At 38.0% G+C, this 20,490-nt stretch overlaps 2 protein-coding genes across 4 annotated transcripts; both read right to left on the bottom strand.

Annotated features, from left to right (window-relative positions):
* Positions 1-61: 61 nt before the first annotated feature.
* Positions 62-14,523, bottom strand: cry2 (cryptochrome circadian regulator 2). Its single transcript, XM_006643120.3, has 12 exons — positions 14,185-14,523; positions 13,074-13,182; positions 11,235-11,377; positions 9,434-9,618; positions 8,604-8,692; positions 8,083-8,223; positions 7,143-7,454; positions 6,256-6,407; positions 5,502-5,704; positions 4,492-4,572; positions 4,089-4,243; positions 62-3,884 (listed from the first exon to the last, which is right to left on the bottom strand). Exons 1-11 carry the CDS (start codon positions 14,340-14,342, stop codon positions 4,101-4,103), a joined length of 1,716 nt encoding a protein of 571 aa, XP_006643183.1. The 5' UTR covers positions 14,343-14,523; the 3' UTR covers positions 62-3,884; positions 4,089-4,100.
* A 2,602-nt stretch (positions 14,524-17,125) lies between these two features.
* slc35c1 (solute carrier family 35 member C1) lies at positions 17,126-20,453 on the bottom strand. Of its 3 annotated transcripts, none has more exons than XM_015339358.2 (3): positions 20,375-20,453; positions 18,817-19,334; positions 17,126-17,951 (listed from the first exon to the last, which is right to left on the bottom strand). In XM_015339358.2, exons 2-3 carry the CDS (start codon positions 19,301-19,303, stop codon positions 17,389-17,391), a joined length of 1,050 nt encoding a protein of 349 aa, XP_015194844.1. In that variant the 5' UTR covers positions 19,304-19,334; positions 20,375-20,453; the 3' UTR covers positions 17,126-17,388. The 3 variants fall into 3 exon arrangements, with proteins under 3 accessions (XP_015194844.1, XP_015194845.1, XP_006643181.1); XM_015339359.2 differs by lacking the exon at positions 20,375-20,453 and adding an exon at positions 19,424-20,188; XM_006643118.3 differs by lacking the exon at positions 20,375-20,453 and having other exon boundaries at positions 18,817-20,187.
* Positions 20,454-20,490: the final 37 nt, after the last annotated feature.

The raw sequence follows: 20,490 nt of genomic DNA, 5'->3' as shown, positions 1-20,490 counted from the left end.
GACTAAAATACTGCCATTTAGCCATTATAAGATAAGATAAAGACATCACACTCTGATATAATTGTTTTTAAAAATCATTTTTTGATTAAGCTGTTGCATAACTTTATTATGAAAAGGAGACCTCTAGTGAGAAACACTACACATTACAGGCAAAAAGGTATTGACTGTACATTTCTGTTGAAAGCCCTGTAGGAACTGCACCCATGGATCAATCACAATTTTGGAAACTAATCTAAGCTTTCCAATTCAAATCTGTAATCAAGCTTTGTTAAACACACCCCAAATAAAACTACACACAGTAAAACAGCAAAAGTTGCTTATGTAATGCAACTAGAACTCAACTACAGTATCTTACTATTATAAAATGACAATGCCCCATTTGACTTGCACAAACATGTTGTTTATCTAAACTTTTATTTTACTTTCTATTTAACCACATCATACAAGGAGCATGTAAGAAAACTGAGATATTGTATATCTTATCTCTTGTATTCTTTAATCATATTATATTTGTTAAAGAACATATTGTATATACATCAGTATACAGGAATACCGGGTCATAGAAGGCCAAACTGACAGACACTTGGCCTCATGAACAAAACACTGATCAAATACGATACAGTATGTACCTCACAAACTTTCCTCATCCACCTTATGCTAAGTCTGAGCTGTATAAGATACAGACAGGAATCAGTTGCTGATTACTCATAGAAGCTGCTTTTATTTTAGGAATAAAAGTATTTTACACTTTACAAACTCTCTTAAAACAAACAAAAATGAGATTTATGATACAAACATTTCACAATTTAGAAAACGAAGAATGAACAAACAAAATCTGAAAGCCACACATTAACATTTGACAAAAAGCTTTTTCTTTGCTATTTGTTGAAAACAAGCTAAAACAGGTGATCGGCAGAAAGCAATTTAACGCAAGAGATCTGAATTCATTATGATCATTATGGCTTAAGGTTAGTTGTAATTTAAACTCTACGGAGAAATAAAGCTTCAGTTTTTCAAAGTACCTGACAGGAAACCAAAGTTTGGAGAATAGCAGTTTCTTTTAAAAGGAACATTAATATGTGTTAAGACATACAAAACCAAACACTGGTTATTCTCTTCCCCATTGCAGACAAACCTCTGACCCACTGTCCCATCATGTCAAGTTCAACATTGCTTTCCCTAAAGCAGTGGTTCTCAAACTGTCACAGTCTTTTAAGGGGAAATTGGGAACAATTTCTCCCAACAGTGCCACATTCGCCTACAGAACAATTGATCGAAAATTAATACCTCAATTATACATTGGCCTCCGACACTAGCTCGGCTGCTGAACCTGACACAGACAGCACTGCTAGTGTTATCAGGCATCGGAAAATGGCTGCAAGCCGGTATGATCCAAATTATCTAAGTGCTCAGTGCAACTCGTATTATATGTGTGTGAGTATGTGTGTACGGGCTCATGTTAGTCATTGAGATTTTCTGTGGTTCCTATGAGAAGATGACTTGTAGTTGGTGCTTAGATGCTTTGGTTTGATCGGGGGTGGTACTTGGTCCAAAAAGTTTGAGAACCACTGCCCTAAAGTAATCAAGATCACAGATTCAGAGTAGGTCTATTCCAGAAGTCTTCTGGCATAATTAAAGGGTTTCTTAATACTTTTTTAGAGCCCCAGAACTCATCCATGTGCTACATTTTCAAAGCTGCCACATAAATCTACAAAACATCTGATGGAATAGCCTGAAATGATTCAAAAGTTAAATATATTTGAAAAACTATATATATATAGCTTGCAAAACATATCGAGAACTACTTATAAATATCGAGGGTTGTTCACCGATAAGGCACCCATGTACTGTATAAATTAAAGCATATTACTTTATACCATTGGAAATTCTATACATGATTGGCCTCAAGTGTTCTAATTAAAAGTAGTGCATCAGAGTTAATATGGTCTGATTAGGAATGGAAGACTCTCTCTATAGGCTACTCTTTTATTTCTTTTTATGAATCCAGCCTGTTCTTTATGTTAATTTTGATTAGGGGGTCACAAAGGCTGACCTTTTCACCAAATAGAAGATTTATTACAAAACAAAATAACTTATTAGTATTACTTTCTCACATACAAAGTGTTACTAGGAATTAATCTATCTTAACAGAAATACTGTACTTTATATGAGTGGGAGAAAGGCAAAAATCGTTAAACAAAAAGTGGGTTTCTGAATTTTTTAATTAACATTTTGTACAAGGACTTTTACCTTCATCATCATGCTATATAGTGGAGAGTTAATAAAGAACAAAGGCCTATTTAGTTCAGGTCAAAATTAATATGATTTTTCCATTTACAGGAAAACTCAAAACTTAAATTGTTCAGCCAATTTAGAAACCACTGAAAATAAAATCAGAATTTATGCACAACACTTCATATAAAGAAGCTTTCTTAATAATTCCTTCACTTCTTTCAACCTCCACCAAAAACAAAAGAACTGCTGCAAATACAAATGAACCATTTTCCATTGCTATGTAAAACATTTAATAGAATTAATGAAGGTTTAATCCTTGCATGTGTGAAGCTGCTATAGCACTGCACATCTGCTTAGTATAACTTATCACAGGTTCCTCAGCTCCAGTAAATACTTAGCTACCAAGCAATTTCATTCCATTTTGAAATTCAGATTGCCTTTTCAGTTCCTGGTGAATAAAGATGACTCCCAGAAATATCAAGACATTTCTGCAATCTATGTTTCTGCATAGGCAGCATAAAAATAGTTTGCTTCACAAGTAAGAAATATCTGCATTTTCTTATTACATGGAAGTTTGGTTACATAAGAATTACATACACATATATATATATAGTGGCTTTGATGGGAAGATGCTTTTGGATCCATTCTCCATATATACTAAACATTTACTCATTGACTTTAAGCTAAGCACTTGCTGCATGTTTCATATTATGAGTGCAGTAATTACCTATAAATTAAACAGCAATTTATTGCATTGTATTATATATAAATTAAAATATGAATCACAAAGCAATGCTCATCATACACCAAGATTGCTCTCATTAATAACCATGTTAAACTTAATTTTCTTGAAATTACAGGATGTACAAAATCTAAAAAAAAGTCATCCATAGAATGAAATCTGAAGATGTTCAAAACAGATGGCAATTTCTTTGGGATTATGCTAAAGAACATCACAGTTCAAACAATGGCTGTGAAGGGGGGAACCTATTTACTGTTAAGGCTATGCATCATTATTTTATTAGTAAGGCTGATAATTGTGCAACATAGCACATATAGGGAATGAATATGGATAACAAAAATGACAAACTAAAGTGAGCATTTTACATAAGATGCCTGTTTTAGAGATATAAGTCATGCTTATTTATTAAAACCTTTGGCAGCAGACAAAATGGCACTTGTAACTAGAATTTACTGGATGCTGTATGAAAATGCAATTTGCTTCATAGCTAACTAGATATGTGTCAAAATGTTCTCCTCAAGCTATTGTAGCCTTAGCTTCAGTGACAGAACTAATTTAGCCCATGAATGTTCACAAGGTATCAAGGAAATTTGAAAAAAGGACACAAGACAGAAATGTATCTAACAGTTTGCCAATTTCAAGAAGTACTCAGCTGATTAAAATATTGTAACCAACACTTCAGAAAAATTGGTTTTCTTCCACAATTCAGAGTTTATATAACAATTTGAGTACAGAAGCTTTGAAAAACTGTTGGCAATATTCTTTTGCTGCATGGTTTTCAAATAACAGAAAAGAAAATGACCCTTTGATGTGGATGCAGCTCAAAAATACCAGCTCAGGTACTATGGGCACACAGCAGATTACCAGTCCTTCATTTGTTCCATCTTACTGATTTCTCTGCACCCATCTGAAAGACAATGCAGAAGACATGTGATTTCACTAATAATTATCACCTTCTGCCTTAAATAGTGAACTGTTCACTTCCCATTTGTCTGTTTGGAGCATGGCTGCTCATCTTGAACTAAATGTATTGGTTTAATGTTCACCAGTGTGTTGTACTGTGAGTATACTGAGAAATGCATACTGTTGCCCAAAATACAGAAGCTGTTACCTCCACCCATTATTATGGTTTGTCATTTGCTCTACTTCCGGTGACACAGGGCCGCTGGACTTTAGGCCTAGAGCATTTGTCTTCGCTCTCCAGGTCAGAGGGTCTCTCTCTCTTCCTCCAGCTAGTGTTTTTACTGTGGTGCCGTGAACATGGAGCTGGAACATAAATGCCGATGATTTTAATTAGTATTTTCAAATGAATTGAGGTTACACTTATTATATGAAATTTTATAAGCCTTCTTAACCCCACCCATACATGATTGACAGATACATACTCGTGGTAGAGAATCCTAAACATACTGATATAAATGAAACACTTTATACAGTAACACATTAAGCAAAAATCCTTTGGGAGAACAATGCTCTATAAATGGAAGCAATTATTGTAATAACATTAATCTTACCACTGCTGCTGTGTCCATGCGGATCGTCTGTTACAGGTGACCTAGCATCATCAGGGACAGATGGTACAGATGCCAGTAAACCTAAACAGAAAATACTGAAGCTCAGTAACAACATAAAAAGGCTTTCAGCAAATGCATCCATAAGAAATAACTGCAATACTGAAATGAAGAAAGATTTGCAAGAATCTACATTTTGTCTGGGAACAGGATTGAAGATATAGAAAAAGATTTTGGGATAACTTGCAGATGCCATTTAAGTGTGAAGTGAGGGCAAATTCAATTAAGGATTTATCAACATCAAAGCCACTACAGCAAACAGAAAGAACTTTAAGATAAAAAGACTCAATCATCTTTAGGATTTATCTGTATATAATCTCTCTTCCTTTCAGATGTGATACTAATGAATGTGTGGTCAATTTAGCAAAGAGAAAACTAACGAAAAAAGTTTAAAGCCTAATGTTTTATTACTGGGTGAGACTTTCTTTGTAAATACATTAAGGAGAGCAATAGAAAAACCTGCACCATTAACAATAAATGGATGTAAAAATTGAACTCAACAGTTAATATTGTTTGGAAACAGGACAAATCCGATAAGGCAACACTCAGCCTCACAGAAAACACATCTGACAGCCCCTAGCACTAGTTTAACAGTAGTGTACCAATCTCAACTCCTCCTTTTTCCCCCCGAGTGATGTGAGACATTAAATTAACTGCTTCTGATGTTACCTTCTATCAGCAAGGTTTTGCAAAAAAAGTCTATGGTATTCAAAACACAGGGAAAATTACACTTTAGATGGCTGCCTCAAACAGTATTAAAACAATTCTGTTTCCAATTTCTAATGAATGATGTGGTCTAGCCCACAAAAAAGGCTTTGTTTTCTGAAAAGGAAAGCTGAAAAGGAACCTCTTGTGCACTGCACAAAGCACGTGCTGACTTCGAAGCAACTCAATTTTGTTTCAGAATAATGTAGCACAAAATAATTCTTTATTACAGCTGAAGGCAGACTTACTAAGTCCCTTGTAGTGTGAAAGCTGCTGATATATCTGCTTCATACGTTCAATGTTGAGCCTGCTGGCCTGTGCATGGTTGATCATTGGTTTGGGGTAGTCTACCCCAATGACACAGTTAGCAGCCTTCTGCACAATTTCTGGGGCATTCCATGGCTCATAAATGTACCTATTTGGGTACTCTTTCAGCTTTGGTATATAGCGTCTATAAAAGACAGAAACACAATATTGTCCACTGTTTTCATGCCATTCCAAACAATTAAAACATCATTCACTTATAAATGCACTTAGTGATGAAGACAAACATGATTTAATTGTCATTTGTAAGAAGCAGGACATGTTCACGGTACAAAGTGAAACACTGACCCGCAACTGGGGATTGATTTAATTATGTGACGTTAGAAGCTACAAAGTTATCCTCTCTTTTTTAGTTTGCCAGTGTTAGTTATGGTTAATTACTATACTCACGTGCCCAATTTGGATGGAACTGGCTGTTGCTAAAAAAACTACTTTATGGCAACCACCTCTGTAGTGCACCAGCTGAATAATGATCAGTGATGCTTCAAACACACCCACCCACAGTCCCAGTCGACTAACACCCCAGGCTCATGCCAGTGATGTGTGCTAGAATAAACAACCAGTACTCTGGCTGACCACTTTTACTGGTGATGATCTACTGTTAATTCTTACCTAAACCTAGATGCAAGGTGTCTATTAAAATCTATAATCCCAATCAAATCCCTTCCCCCAAATCACCTGATATAGTCTCCACTGGGGTCCGTTCTTCTTCCAAAGCCAACAGGGCAATAGCAGTGGAAGAACTGCTGGAAAAAGGCACTGCATGACAGCCACATCCAGCTCCCTGCGTTGACACTGAAATCCGCATCCAGTAACAGCTCCTCAAAGACCTGGTTAAGAAAAACAAACTATCACCCACACGGTAACTAAAAATGCATGTAACTTACACACCATAACATAAGCAAAACATACCTGTTTTTATCTCTTACAATGGAGCTGCACTATATAACTTGCTCCATTACTTTATGAAAGTTTATCATAGAAGGCTGCATGACAGTTCCATAGTTTTTGCATGGATAAACCACAATTACAGTATGTCACATATTTACTTTCCTAATTTTTGTACTATGCCTTTCTCCGTTTTTCTGATCTTATAATATGCTTTTGCTGTTACGTCACTGTTCTTTGCCACATTTTATTGTTTTTTTTTTCTGGTCAACTACTACCTTTTTTAAGGGTATTATCTATTTTTGAAAGGAACAAAATACATTTTTGGTACTCTGTCACAGCCTGAATGCTCTGATAACACCATTGCCCAAAGACATTTAACTGCCTCCCCAAACCTGCTGACAAAACCACAGCGGACACATACCTTCGTAAAATCTGCTCATGGGCAACACAACACTAGTGATCCATCACAACTGACTTGAGAGAAGATGTGGCACTTTTAATTGTGCTCTTTCACCCTTCTACCAGTTTGTACACAATCAAATCTCCTCTCAGGATCATGGTCTTAGCTGTGATTTAAAAATAGCCAGACCTCATACGTACAGAATCAACACAACCATCAGATCAAGTCAGCAAGTCAAGGACCCAACAGACTGCCGATACTGCGGTTCCCATACCCTCATGCCGCTCTCCCAGCTGACCCACAGATCCCCCCGGGTCAGGAAACAGGCCACCGCATGCCGGGCTAAGTGGTGGATCCAGCCCTCCTGCCGGAGCTGGGTCATGATGGCATCGATCCAGGGGTAACCTGTCCGTCCCTCGGCCCACTTAGCCAGAGCCTCTGGATTCCTGTCCCAGGGGATCTGCACGCAGATTGGGTTCCCTTCCATCTGGTCGAATTTGGGATTATTCGTAGCTGCTGTGTAGAAGAACTCCCTCCAGAGCAGTTGTCCGAATAGCGAGAGAGGGGGACTGCTACTCTTTCTGACCTATTTGAGATACCAGAAGAAAAACTGTAAGTCTTACTATAAATGCTTAATAAATATTCTATATCAGATACAACTCACTGTGCACAATATACTAAAACGTCACTGCAGTAACTATTGATTTATCTTCACTTATACTCATCCTGAAGAATATTAAGACATGATTCTTCATATGAGGCACAGGCTGTGAAAGATTTACACCAGCAATAACCCTGTCTTCTTTTATAGAATGTAAGTGTGATTAATGTGTCAAACAAACACTTCTATTCCATAAAAAGTACAACATGGAAACAAATGCAACAGTTATATGAAACAATTAGCAACTTAAAGTGAAGGACACCCTGAAGGCACATCTGTGATGATTCATTCTTAGTTCTAACACAGGAAAAGTCTTTTTAGAAAATAAGAAGGTTTACAAAGGTGAGACTTGAAGAAACTAGAAACCTAGGAAGGTCATTTTGCTCATCTACTCCACTTGGTAATTAGTAGCTAATTGATCCAATCATCGTTTATTCCACTTCCTATTAGTCTCACTTTTCAACAAAGCAAAAAATATTTTCCTTGAATCATTTTATGACATAAGACTAAAAACTTGAGTGAACCACACGTCTATAGAAAAAGCAAAACTTACCTTTTTATACAGCTCTAACAGGCTGTAATAAAACAGACGACATGATACACAGCCGAACCGCAGGTACGGACTCAAACCCGTTGGACTGGCAATCAGCGAATACACATTAATTTTGGGCCTTTCGAAACTTGCGACCCAGGCCTGAAAGAAAAAACAAGGAAAGTTCAGTCTTATATTATGGGCCTTCATCTCGCTACAATTGTTCAATGCAAAGGAAAACATGAAAATGTACAAAATGTCATAGGAGATTCTACAGTTGTACATGGCATTTTGAAGCTTGACAGATACAAAAAGTCTCGAATCTTCACTTGTTCAAAGATTTATTTGTACAACATACATTCCTGTACATTTACTGATCACCTGTATGTGGGCCTTGAAATTCAATTAATTGAAATTCGCTGCTCCAGGTTATTCTAGTATTAAATTTTGTATAAAAAAAACTCTATAACTTGAGCCAAAAGTAAATGCATGAACTTCCTTTTCACTTGCTATATTAGCATGGTAGAAACACAGCAGCTCACCTTTCTCTCTAAATGTTTATTTAGTCGTCTTACAGCCTCTGTTTCTCCTCCTTTCCATATGGATGGACTGAGTCCATGCGTCTTAAATCCTGGAAGACAAGAAACCTAGTCTTACTTCTCCATGGCCTGTAGTCTGAACTGAAATTTTAATGAAGACCTAGTATGCACTCCATGTTTTTTATTGTAAGCGCATGTATATTTTATAAAAAAGCACACCCTAAGTTACAGACAAAATCCCACTAGATCAAGCAGTAAAGGTGGAGGAAGGGCGCTCAGAGTGCAGGTTGAGCCCTTCGGTCCAGACATTGCCACTTTCAGCTTGTCATTAACCTACGATGACTCAAGCAGCAGCAGATAACTGGCCGGCTACCAACAGGGGTGGGTGTGCCCTAGTCAGCCCAAAATGCCATCGGCTTGCAGCTCAAACAGCAATCCCTGGAGCTTGCCAGGATCCTGAAAATGGGCACTGCTGTCAGCAAGAGACACCTCTCCTCTGTTCACGGCCAATGTTCCTGCGAGGCACTGCAGAAATGCTTGCAGCATTTCAAATAATGAATGGTCGGGGCTGGTGGGCCTGTTGAAGGAGAGTGGGTCCACATTATCCCCATGTGGCATGCTGACTGCTGGAGTAAGCCAGACTGCTTTAAAGATTGACAATGTTAAATCAGGAGACTTCAGAAAACAGACAAGCACTGATATCTCTAAACCGGTTTTAAAATACGAAAGAATTAATTATTTTTAACATCGGAGGAGAAAAAAATTCTAGTCCCTTCGTTAACCTGGAGGGCTTACACACTGCTTCTAAAAGCTGAATGCATTCAGAGTCTCACCTAGCTCCTCCAAAGTTGGCACTCTGTAGCATTCGTCATGGTTCTCGGAGATGGGAGTGTGACATCTCTCCATCTGCTGGGGGGTCACTGTCCCCAGGGGTTTCTTTGGAAGCCCCAAGCGACTGACAATGGCTTGAAATCGCTTAAATGTGAGCGGAGGACTGTTATTATTTAACTCGATTATCCTGGGAAAGAATAAAACAAAAGTACCAATTAGATGTTGAGGATGAACCCATGCTAGATTCCACAAGCAATCTTTAGCTAGGTTTATAGAAGACTAATTCCATCCCAATGTTAGATGCAGAACAAATGCTGTACAAAAAGAAAAATACCTGTTATTCCTATCATGTTCTGCAGACACAAGACACAAGAATACAAAATATTTACTGTAATTCAAAAGTATTCCCTATAATTATTTTCTTAATTTCCCCTTACTATTTGTAACAAGCTCCACTGTAGTTTTCTCTATTCTCCTTTTAAAATGCATTTAGTAAAAATCATAAACTTCCAGAAGACATCTATACAAGTCATCATTTTTTCCTATTTCACAAGTACCCAGTATTTCAATTAAATTTGAATTTGCATGGCACGTTCTTTACTTAACAAGAAATACTTCTTTTCATGGTCTGAAGTATTTCTACTGAGAGAAAGAAACAAAACATGGGATAAAAAAAGAAAAAAAGCTCACAATTATTTCTGACAAAAGAATTCTGAGATAAATGGGGTGCATGGAACTAATGAACAGCAGAAAAAGATCAGATCCACCCCCTCAGCTTATGCAACTCCATCTATATCGGTAACCAGTTAACCACTCCCATTCTGTCATTTCCTGCCAGAATGCCCTGTCTCAGGCGGCTTACATGTGCCTAGTGCTGCATGGCTGCACGCTCCTGAAGGCACATGTTTGCAATGGTGACTGTAGAGCACAGCTATTCCACCACCCACTGTCTGCACATGTTGGGTAGTGTGCCTGATAATTAGTGCAGCGCACCACTAGGTGGTAGCATCGCCTCCATTAGACACAAATACAAAGGACTGGAATAGAAACTATGTGCAGCTGAAGACATCATATAAAAAAATAACATCTCACATATACAGGTTACATGACACATGCTGTCTACTTTAATCAATTATATTTACAGAGAAGGGTGAAAGGCTCTCGTGATTTCACATACTTTCAGTAAGAACAAACAACAGTTTCATACTTGGATTTTTACTAGGTTCAAAACCAGCCTTTCAATTCTCTCACAAAACCAGTCAATTGCTGTTTATACTAGGAATTCCATCTTTTATACAGATATCTATCTTTCCTGGGTGGTATTCCTAATAACCTTCTACAAGTATACACACTGACACAGGTTACAAAAGACTTCATAATCACTCTGGTTTTACTAGTTGGAGAAACAATTCCAGAAAAAAAACATTAATTGCTTTTCATGATGATTACAGTTTCTGCAGCAGCATGTTCACAGCTGCAGGTGAAAATATTTGAAGGAATCTAATTACTTCAGAAACCACTAAAGCCCCTTTGCATGGTCACAAAGTGTCAATAACCTATTTTCAGCATTTAGTTAATTTTAACTTGTCAGAGACCAAATTAATCTTTTTTACTAACTTTTGTCTGAACTGTACATACATATAGCTTGATGCAAAATTGTTTTTTGCCCCAACAGAAACAAAGCAAAACCACATATTAAGCAATTCATTTCATTATTTAAATCAAATGGCTGCATTTGTACACTAACACAACAATTTTCTTGAGAAATAAAATACGAAACTGCTACTTTCAGCATTGCCTCACCTGTCTAAACTGTACAGCGTATGGGATTCTTGTACAATTGTTTCCACTCCTGACTCCCGTGCCAGCTTCATGATCGCAGCATCTCTCTCTTTCCCAAACGGCTCCGAGTCGTATTCAAAAGTCAGGTGTGTTACATTCCATTCCTGCAGGGCAAAAAGGAAAATAAACAGGTCAGACATTTTTGGTATTCTGAAACAAAATCCGATTAAGAGTGGTTTAAGTAATTTTTCATCATTCATAAACTATAAACATGCTTGAGCTATTTTTGCTATGTGAAGGGCATTAAAAGAGCTATTCATTTGGCCTGTGCTAACCTGAAAGAGGTTCGTAAGAGAACTCCTTCCTAATCAAACAATTCCTCTTCACAACATAAGATTTTACTCATATGTAACAAATGCTATGAAGAAATATTTTGCAGTCTGTACTAAAAAAATGTCCATTGTTTACCCAATGGACTCAAAGAAGGCTTCACAGCTGAAATGTTGAGTTTCTTTTCTTCTCTTTTCAGCATGGAATGAATCTTTACTGTTTTTCCTATACACAAGCACCAGAAATTCCTGAAAGGGAAAATACTGTGACTTTTAACACAAGAGTGAGACATCTCATAATGATGGAGAAAAACAGATAAAAGCACATAATAGTTCTGCTCCTTCATAATGCATAGCTAAAAGCTTTTTCAAAATCAGTCTTATAAATCATGCCAAAAAAGCTATCGTTTAATTAGGAATGACTCAACAGTGAAATTGCCATTTAAATCTAAAACTAGAAAGCCTTAATTGTATGATTAAATCTAGAAATTTTCTTAAGTATTTAAATATATTGCTAAAATGAATCTTCTTTGAAGCAATTTTCAAAAACAGAACCTAAGCAAAACACTTTCATGAGTTCATTTCCCTAGCAGAAGCAGCAGAAAATGTTACTAGCCTCTTCAAACAGACATGTGCTGAGGATATTGATTTCATGACAAGGAACTTCAATAACTTCACACATTAGGCTTGATCTTGATGAAAGTGAAATGTGAAGAGTGGATACTGTCACAAAAGATTATATCATATCACATTTTCTTGAGATATTGAAATATCACTAAGAACTCCATGTCCCTCATGATGAAGATCATTCTCAAAGAAATTGTGAGCAAATTTTGATGAATATCGAGCTTTATCTTATTAAAAAAAGGACAGAGTCAATAGATGCTGAAAAGGAACTCTTTATTTCCCCATTAACGTGAACATTTCCCATTAAATATAGTAAAAGAATACTCTGCATGCCGTCACAGACCAACAGCAACACTCTTCAAATTAAGCTAATTAAAAATGAACTCCTAATGACCTCGGTGACTCCAGTTAGTAGTAAAGATCCAAACCCAGATGAAAAAAACACTTATTCACATTTTAGAACAGTCTTCACGAAAGACATTTACAGAACAATAAAACTACTTACAAAGATTATTTAGGAATCTCCATGATGAACGATGCATTGTAATACATTAAAGAAAATCAAAAAATACTACTAAACAGAATATTAAGTACATATTATTTCAGTTGAATTCCTTGAAATTTACCCTACTTCTTAAGAGCAAAATAAATGATGCATGCAGGAATAGTAGTTAGGAATCTAGCTCTCAATTGGAAGGTTGTGAGTTCAAATCCCAGATGTGTACTGCTCTACCCTTGAGAAATACCCTTCATTCGGACTGCTGCAGTAAAACTACCATAATGTAAATCGACAATAGTTACAGTAGACAGATTTCAATGTGTGCAAAAGTTCAATGAGCACAGTCAGCAGATAAAAATGGAACGAATGTCAATATCATGAGAGAGACAGAACGACAGAGCTTACCTTGAATAATCTGGGAAACACATCTGCTGGCTGCCCTCGCACAACAAACAGTCGGGAATTCAGTTTTCTCAGGCTGGCGTCCAGATCCTCTAATGATTCAAGGAGGAATCTAAATGAGAGAATAAAGTTAGCCTAAACTGTCGAGTAAAAAGGATCTTTAAAACCCTTGAGATAACTAGCAAATTGTCTACTTTGCAAAATAATTCAGTCACATTTCACATGACCACTGCCATCCTTTAGCTTTCCTGCTCCTCAGTGGTTTCCAACCCTGGTCTTGGGAAAACCCCATCTCATCAAGTTTTTGGACAACAGGGTTCTCAGGCACTGAGGGTAACTAATCCATTTAGCTGAACTTGTTCCCAGATCTCTGTAATCGATTCCTGCTGTGGTTCTGCTGTTGTTTTGAGTCTTTTTTCAGACATTGAGACATTTCTCCATCCATTCTCTTCACAACATAATTATTAGGTGGTCAGGAGGGACTGCAATAGTTTATATCCCTAAATTATTTCTCTGGATTCAGAAATGAAATGACAGCATTATCAACTTGCAAGAGGTTTACTGGGACGGCATTCTCAATATAAAATCCTAACTGATTTGTATTCAAACCCGTCAAATTATTTACAAATATCTGAAAACTAAACAAGACTAGTTACTATAGTACAAAATGAAGATCTTAAAAGGTAACACTGATCACGAAAATTGCAAGTCACTGCATAACTTTGCGTGATAAAGGCAGTGGGTTATCCTAATCAGGACGCAAACACATGTAACCATTCCTACTTGCAATGTACATTGTTGCCAAGACAAATGGAAACGAAGTTTCATTTTGGCAAAAGGTTCACCTAAATGCAAGAGCAGTCATATGGCCTTACAGTGATGTAATAATATTCGCCATGCAGTGACCTCTGGAAGTGGACAGAAAAAGACACGGACACCCCGTATGCCTCTGCTCTGTGATACTGCACAAACCACGTTCATGTGTTTCCAACACGAGCAGTGACGACTCTGGCGTGACACACAAATGTTTAGAAAACTAAGCTGATTCAAACTAGAACGCCATTAACGCACTGAATGGGACACACGATGCAATCACGTAGCATAAAAGACAAACCTCCATCTGTTGATTCCTACATTAGCCGATGCAGCAAACCAGGGATCCAAAATGTAAACACATCGCACTGTGTCCGAAATATTCAAAGCTTCCTGTAAAGCCGGATTATCATGGAGCCTCAGCCCTTTGCGGAACCAGTGCACGGAATTCACCACCATGATGTCGATTTGCAAACCTTAAGAAAACACCAGTCACAATCTTTAACCAGAATTCCGTCGAAAAGAGTCCATATTAAGCTTGAAAAGTGATTTCAACTGCCAAGCTGTTCCACCTCCACAAGTTTGCGCACAGTCAATGTTGCTGAACTGGAGCCTTTCCCTCCGAGTGCAACGCCTATTGGCTTACAGGTGACACGTGTTCAGACTATTACAACAAGTTTCCGCCCAGTTCCTAATCGATTGGTTGTTGATCACATGTAGGACACGCCCCGTCACGTTTCTCTGGTGTGTTGTTGGAATTAACCTGGGATCGGAAATAAAGTAGGGAAAAAATGCTGGAAGAATCGTCTCATCACGGACAGTACATTACGTTGTCTGGCAGTTACGTGACTTACCCTAGCGCTCTTATATAAGGCGGGTTTTCTTACGACAGTGAAATATGATGTGCGTATTGTGTGTTGTGAAGTACAAAATCGTAAAAACACTCGGGTTTTGTTTTTATTTCAAATTAAAAAATAAAATAGGCTGATTGATACAGACGACTATTTATCCTGTTTTACATACCGTAAATGTGCTCTAGCGAGCGGTCAAACCTAATAGGGTACCATTTTATCCAGAAATTTCTAAGCATAGTACTGTATACTTAAACTATGAGTAAGGTCATGGTTTCTTATTTGAAATTCAGCAACTCTACTATGACACCTAGCGATTTTATGTTACAGAAGCAGGCATCGTTTTGTACAAGTTACGACCTAATATGACTTCACAAACCCTATTAAATACAATAAAAACAGGTCTTTTTTTTACTGGGGTCATTCTAATGAACTATTTTCCAGTTATCATAAGGTTGCATCTCTGTACAAAGACTAGTACTTTCTTAATGTTAAACATACAGAGTGTATTTCCCTTGGTAAAATACAGTATAATGTTTTGGGGAAGATACACAAATTAGACTATGGCCCTCAAGTTTTTTTTTTTAAATCAATAACTAAAATCCATCATAATATACAGCAATACTGTGTAAACAATCATTCAAAAGCAGAAAATAACAGACACAATTATAACTGGTTTCTTTGTGGTTTCTATAATTATATACTCTGATTCTATATTCAATATTGACTAATTGAGGATTTGGGAATATGGAGCTTAAAATCAGAGCTGAATATTTTTTTCTGCAGAAATTAATATTATTCTCCTTAAATGATATGATTAAAGTGTAGTTTTGATCTGGACAGCTGCTTTTGCTCAAACTATGTTTATCGTTTTTGTATTTTGCCCATAGCAAAGCAGTCTAGAAAGAGTTCATGTGAGTGAAAGCCCCTTTATAGGATTTTAAAAAAGCATAAATACAGCTTAAAAACTACATGAAGCTCGTGAAACTTATTACTCATTAAAATAATCTTTTGGGATTCTGAATCACTATATACTGTATGCATATGTGCCTGGTGTGTCCAGTGTTACACATTTTAAATATTACTTCAGTGAAGCATGCTGGAAATTAATTTAAAACATACCATCACTAAAATGGGACAATACTTAATTAAACAATTTAGCAAACTACCTTGGAAAGTTTTTTTATCCAGTCCTCAATTTACATACTTGTGTAAGGTCTAGAATACCATCCAAAAAGCTAAGAAATAAATCACACATCTAGCACTGAACTGTGGTGATCCACCTAGCATTTTTCTGCCTTGTCTAATGGTCTTTGAAATAATGTGTGGATATGACATCTTCGATTCTAGAAATGATGTTTCAGATTTAACACTGGTGCCTGTGCACTAAATCATGTCAGATGGGCAGGGTAGCAGTTTAGTCTGTAGTTTGTTAAAGGTGAAACCCATCATCCCCACAATAACACAGGCCAGTGTGAGATGGATTCAGTAAAACACTGGCCACATTAACAGCAAAAGCCTTCAACCCCAATGTCTCATAAAGGAGACTCTGATATTCGGCACTTTGTTGAGATACATTGGGGACCTAATGATGGCAGTGTAAATTAACACATTGAATCGCAGTGATCTCACAAGGGCAGATACCAGGTTTTCCCAGGAGGACTGAAGCCCATCCAGGAAATCCAGGACTACAGGGTTGCCATGTGGTCACCGAGGGGGGAACCAACAGGATCAGGTAGATGAAATGACAGTGCTGCGGTTCCACTAGCCAGGATAGCTGCAGTCACTCTCTCAACACCAGGGAGAACTTCTGTGAACTTGGCTGGGGGTTGGGCTCAGATCGAGGTCCGGGAGCACAGGAGGGAGAAGGCTGCCTGTAGGACTGGCTGGACGTGGGGCTCACCTTCATTTCCAGGGTTGCATCCTACACGTCTCCAACTGCTGAGGCCGTCAGAGAGAGGGCACCCCCATTCCTGCCAGGGATGGAGCCATGGGAGGTGTGAAGGCAGCAGGAACCACCTCCTGTCCAAGAGGGGCCTGGTGACTAAGTAACACACCGAGACCATCTGGCAGCCTCAGACCCACTTACCAGCTTCACCACTGCCTCCATCAAAGCAGCTGTGCACCATGCAGAGGGGCATCTGTGAGTATATATATATACACAAGAGCCAGGAACGTGATATAAGGGGGCTCTGTTGGCAAAGATGATCAATGTCCTAATTATTTTTTTCTTTGTATTATGTTATGATGAAGATTCATTTCAATCACTTGAGTAAAATAATGTACAATACAGCTCGTACTTTTCAAGGTTTGTTTTAGATATTTGATTTATTACTTTGCTTGGACAGAAATATTACACAACTAGTCATTAAAATAAAGAGATATCTTACACACCTCTTAAAATGTTCTTTATTTACAGACTTTTAAAGAAACTTAAAAAATATTTTTTTTCTTTAGCTAAAGTAATTTTACAACTACAAAACAAACAAACAGGTTTAAACAGTTCAGAAATCTTCTTTTTCATCCACAGTTTGATGCCAGGGCTTTTCCTACTTGCAGTCTGAGCATCAGTTGTACAATTCACAATAGAAAAGATCCAAAAAGCACTTTGGAGACTCATCACATGTTTGCTTATATGGCTCCTGGTCTGCACTCTAAATACCTGAGTCATTTTTGGCAGTAGTGCTTTTAGTCTGTGGGTCTTGCTGAAGTTTCTTCATTTCCAGTCCTTTGACCCAGGTATAGGCAAAAGAGCCAGCCAATACCATTAGGTTGCTAGTCCACCACAAAAGGCTCTTGGTATCCTCAGAGTAGATAACAGCCAAGACTGTCTGAGCACAAGCCTTTGCAGTGCCTGACACATTGTGTGTCAATGGACTTGTGAACTTAATCTGAAGGCCAGTGACATAGCCAATAGCAAAGCCGAAGACCCCTCCCAAGGTCATCATACCCCAAAAGTACCAGCTGTCTAATTTGTCGAAGTAGAAGAGTGTTTTAAATTCCCCAAAGACCACAATGAGGGGAATGAACAGGAAGCAGGCGTTGACGTTGTTATAATAGGTTAGTTTCCATATGCTGCCATCCACGACCGGCATCACTTTCTTGGTATAGATGGCGTTGAGTGAAACGCACAGGCTGGCAAGAACTCCAAACATGATTCCTGTCCAGGACAGTGACCCGGCTGCCCCTTCTTGATCCACACCTAACCAAAAGCCTCCTGTGCAGAAACAAGGAGAACAAAAAAAAATTAGGTTATGGGTTACCTTTGCCCTCCACATACAGTTTGCGCTTACAGTTTGAAGCACAGCTATGACTATGACTTGTATAGCCATTAATGTAGAATTGCTACAAGATTTTTAAAAAAAGCTTCCAGTGGTAGATGATGCTCACAACCTAGTTCTTGCACACAAAAGTTCTCCTGTTTAAAAACAACAACAAATATTTAAGCGTTCGAGGAAGATTTATAATCAAGCACCGTTTTACTTTTGTTTGATTTATGTAAAATTAATTGAATTCTATGTCTTTGTTGTCAAATTTACTGGACTTATTTCTTCAGAAATCAATACTATTGGAAAAGCAGGAATCATCCTGCAGAGCTTCAGCCAAGGGATTAATGCTGAACAGTGAGTTTATGATTTTATTAATCAAAAAAGGTTAAGGACAAATGATTTCAAGACCCAAGAGCACATCATTGGTTAAAACAAATTTTTATTAAAATCATTAGTTCAATAACTTTCTAAATGGTAATGACTTTTTCTGTATACCAATATATATTTATAACCGGCAAAATATATAAAGAGTAGATGCAAACATACTTGGACAGTTTTCAGCCTTACTTCAGAGCTGTGCTGGTTGACACAACGTGCTGGATTCACATTGCAAAGTGCTTTATTTAGGAAGTACGGGCATGTCTGCGTGTTAATCACTTATATGAAGCCTTGTTCCAAAGGAAGACAATAAGACTGCCTGCAGAATAATTTACCATTACGGGACACTGTGTGTCTAACGTGACAGCGCGCCTCCAGTAAAAGCAGGTGATAAAATAAAGAACGAAGAAAATAAATAAGAACAGCATACTGTACCTATTATGACTCCACAGCAGAGTAAGGCATAGGAAGACGTGGTTTGCTTGATAATTAAATAGGACATTAACACGTTGAATACAGTGGTCAGCGATCTCCCAACATTGTAGAATGCCACCCCGACATATTTCAAGCACAGGTTGTTGAATGTGATCATTCCGATGAACACAACAGACAAGGGCAGGATCTCTCTGGACATCTTGAGGTCGAGTTTGACAGACGGGAACTCCACAGACGTCGGACACAACCTGGACAGCAGACTCATACACCAGCAAAGCCCCACAGTCACGAAGCATTGGAAAAATGTCACGAACAGAGGGGCGTCCAGTTTTAAGGCAGGGCTGTCCAGAAGGTATTTATTTAGAAAAACCATGGTAATTGATATGAACCAATAAAGAGCAACCACTAAGGCTATTTTAATGGCTTTCATTAAGAAAGAATCCGTTTTTCCTTCTTGGTCCAAAGAATCAGACTGCATAAGGGCCATTTTCAAAATTTTCGAACGCTTCAACTGGGTCCTGTTCATGACAAAACAAAGAAGCACAAAATAAGCGAAACGTTTTACATGTGATGACTGTACGCGGTGCCCACGACCTTTCACACGTACGAGGGCTCTTTTCCTTCCTTGTCAACTTCCTGAGTCCTCCCACCTACCAGCCTCACTGAAAAACCAGGCGTTTCGAGTCCACAACCATGTAGGCGTGGTCGCAAACCTCTGTGAAGATACTTTAGCAAAAAAAAAAAACGTCACTCCACACACGAATCCTTACAACAAAGGCAGAAGAAATTCCAAACCCTGCCCCAACTATTAGCCCCGCAGTACGAAAAACCGGTTATCTTCCTTGTGTTGTGTTTCTTTTTACCACGCCTAATACGGAACAAGTAGGTCCATTTCACGCGAAAATCATATAAGAAACAGCGACACAATGAACGCGTCGGGCCGTGGAACCGAACACTCAAGGAAGATTCCACAGTCGAAACATTGCGTTTTGCAGCACGGAACTACCCTCTTCCCCATCCTTTCCAAATCGCACGCTCCCTAACCCCTATCTCTTAATGCACACGTCAGACTAGAAATGCAGGGCCCTAGTCCCTCCTTCAGACATCAAGATCCTGCTGTCTTAAAGCGCCAGCATGACTAAAAATGTGAAATATCGCCTCTGCACCAGAGAAGAAGAAACGAACTCTTAAGCACCTGAACGTCTGAAATATGTACAGTTTCACACGACGGGTTACACACGCTCCCATGCTTAATTTCAGTCAAAAGCACGACTGGCATTAAAGTAGTAATTAGAATAGACAGCAAAGCTACTGTTAATGTACATACGTTTATAGTCAGTCAATACAGTATAGTCATTATATATATAGTCAATATGATTTCTAACCACGTTAAAAATTAACTAGCAACAGTAATAAAATCTTAAATTATAAAGGCTATGCTAATTGAACAACTACACTACTACTACTACTACTACTACTAATAATAATAATAATAATAATAATAACTCTGAAACCCTGTCCTTCTGATCATCGATACCCGTGACAAAGTATGTTTTACCTTTTGTAAAAGGAAGCAGGAAGTATTTGCTCCGGACCTAGGTGCCTGCAAGTTCTTTATAAAGTATCCACGGTTTCCAGGTGACACTGTAGCCAATCGGAATCCGGGTAGGTATT

Source organism: Lepisosteus oculatus, chromosome 21 (assembly GCF_040954835.1).
Source record: "Lepisosteus oculatus isolate fLepOcu1 chromosome 21, fLepOcu1.hap2, whole genome shotgun sequence".
Taxonomy (NCBI): Eukaryota; Metazoa; Chordata; class Actinopteri; order Semionotiformes; family Lepisosteidae; genus Lepisosteus; species Lepisosteus oculatus.
Note: the sequence above shows the minus strand (reverse complement) of the source record. Positions and strands in the feature narration are given on the sequence as shown.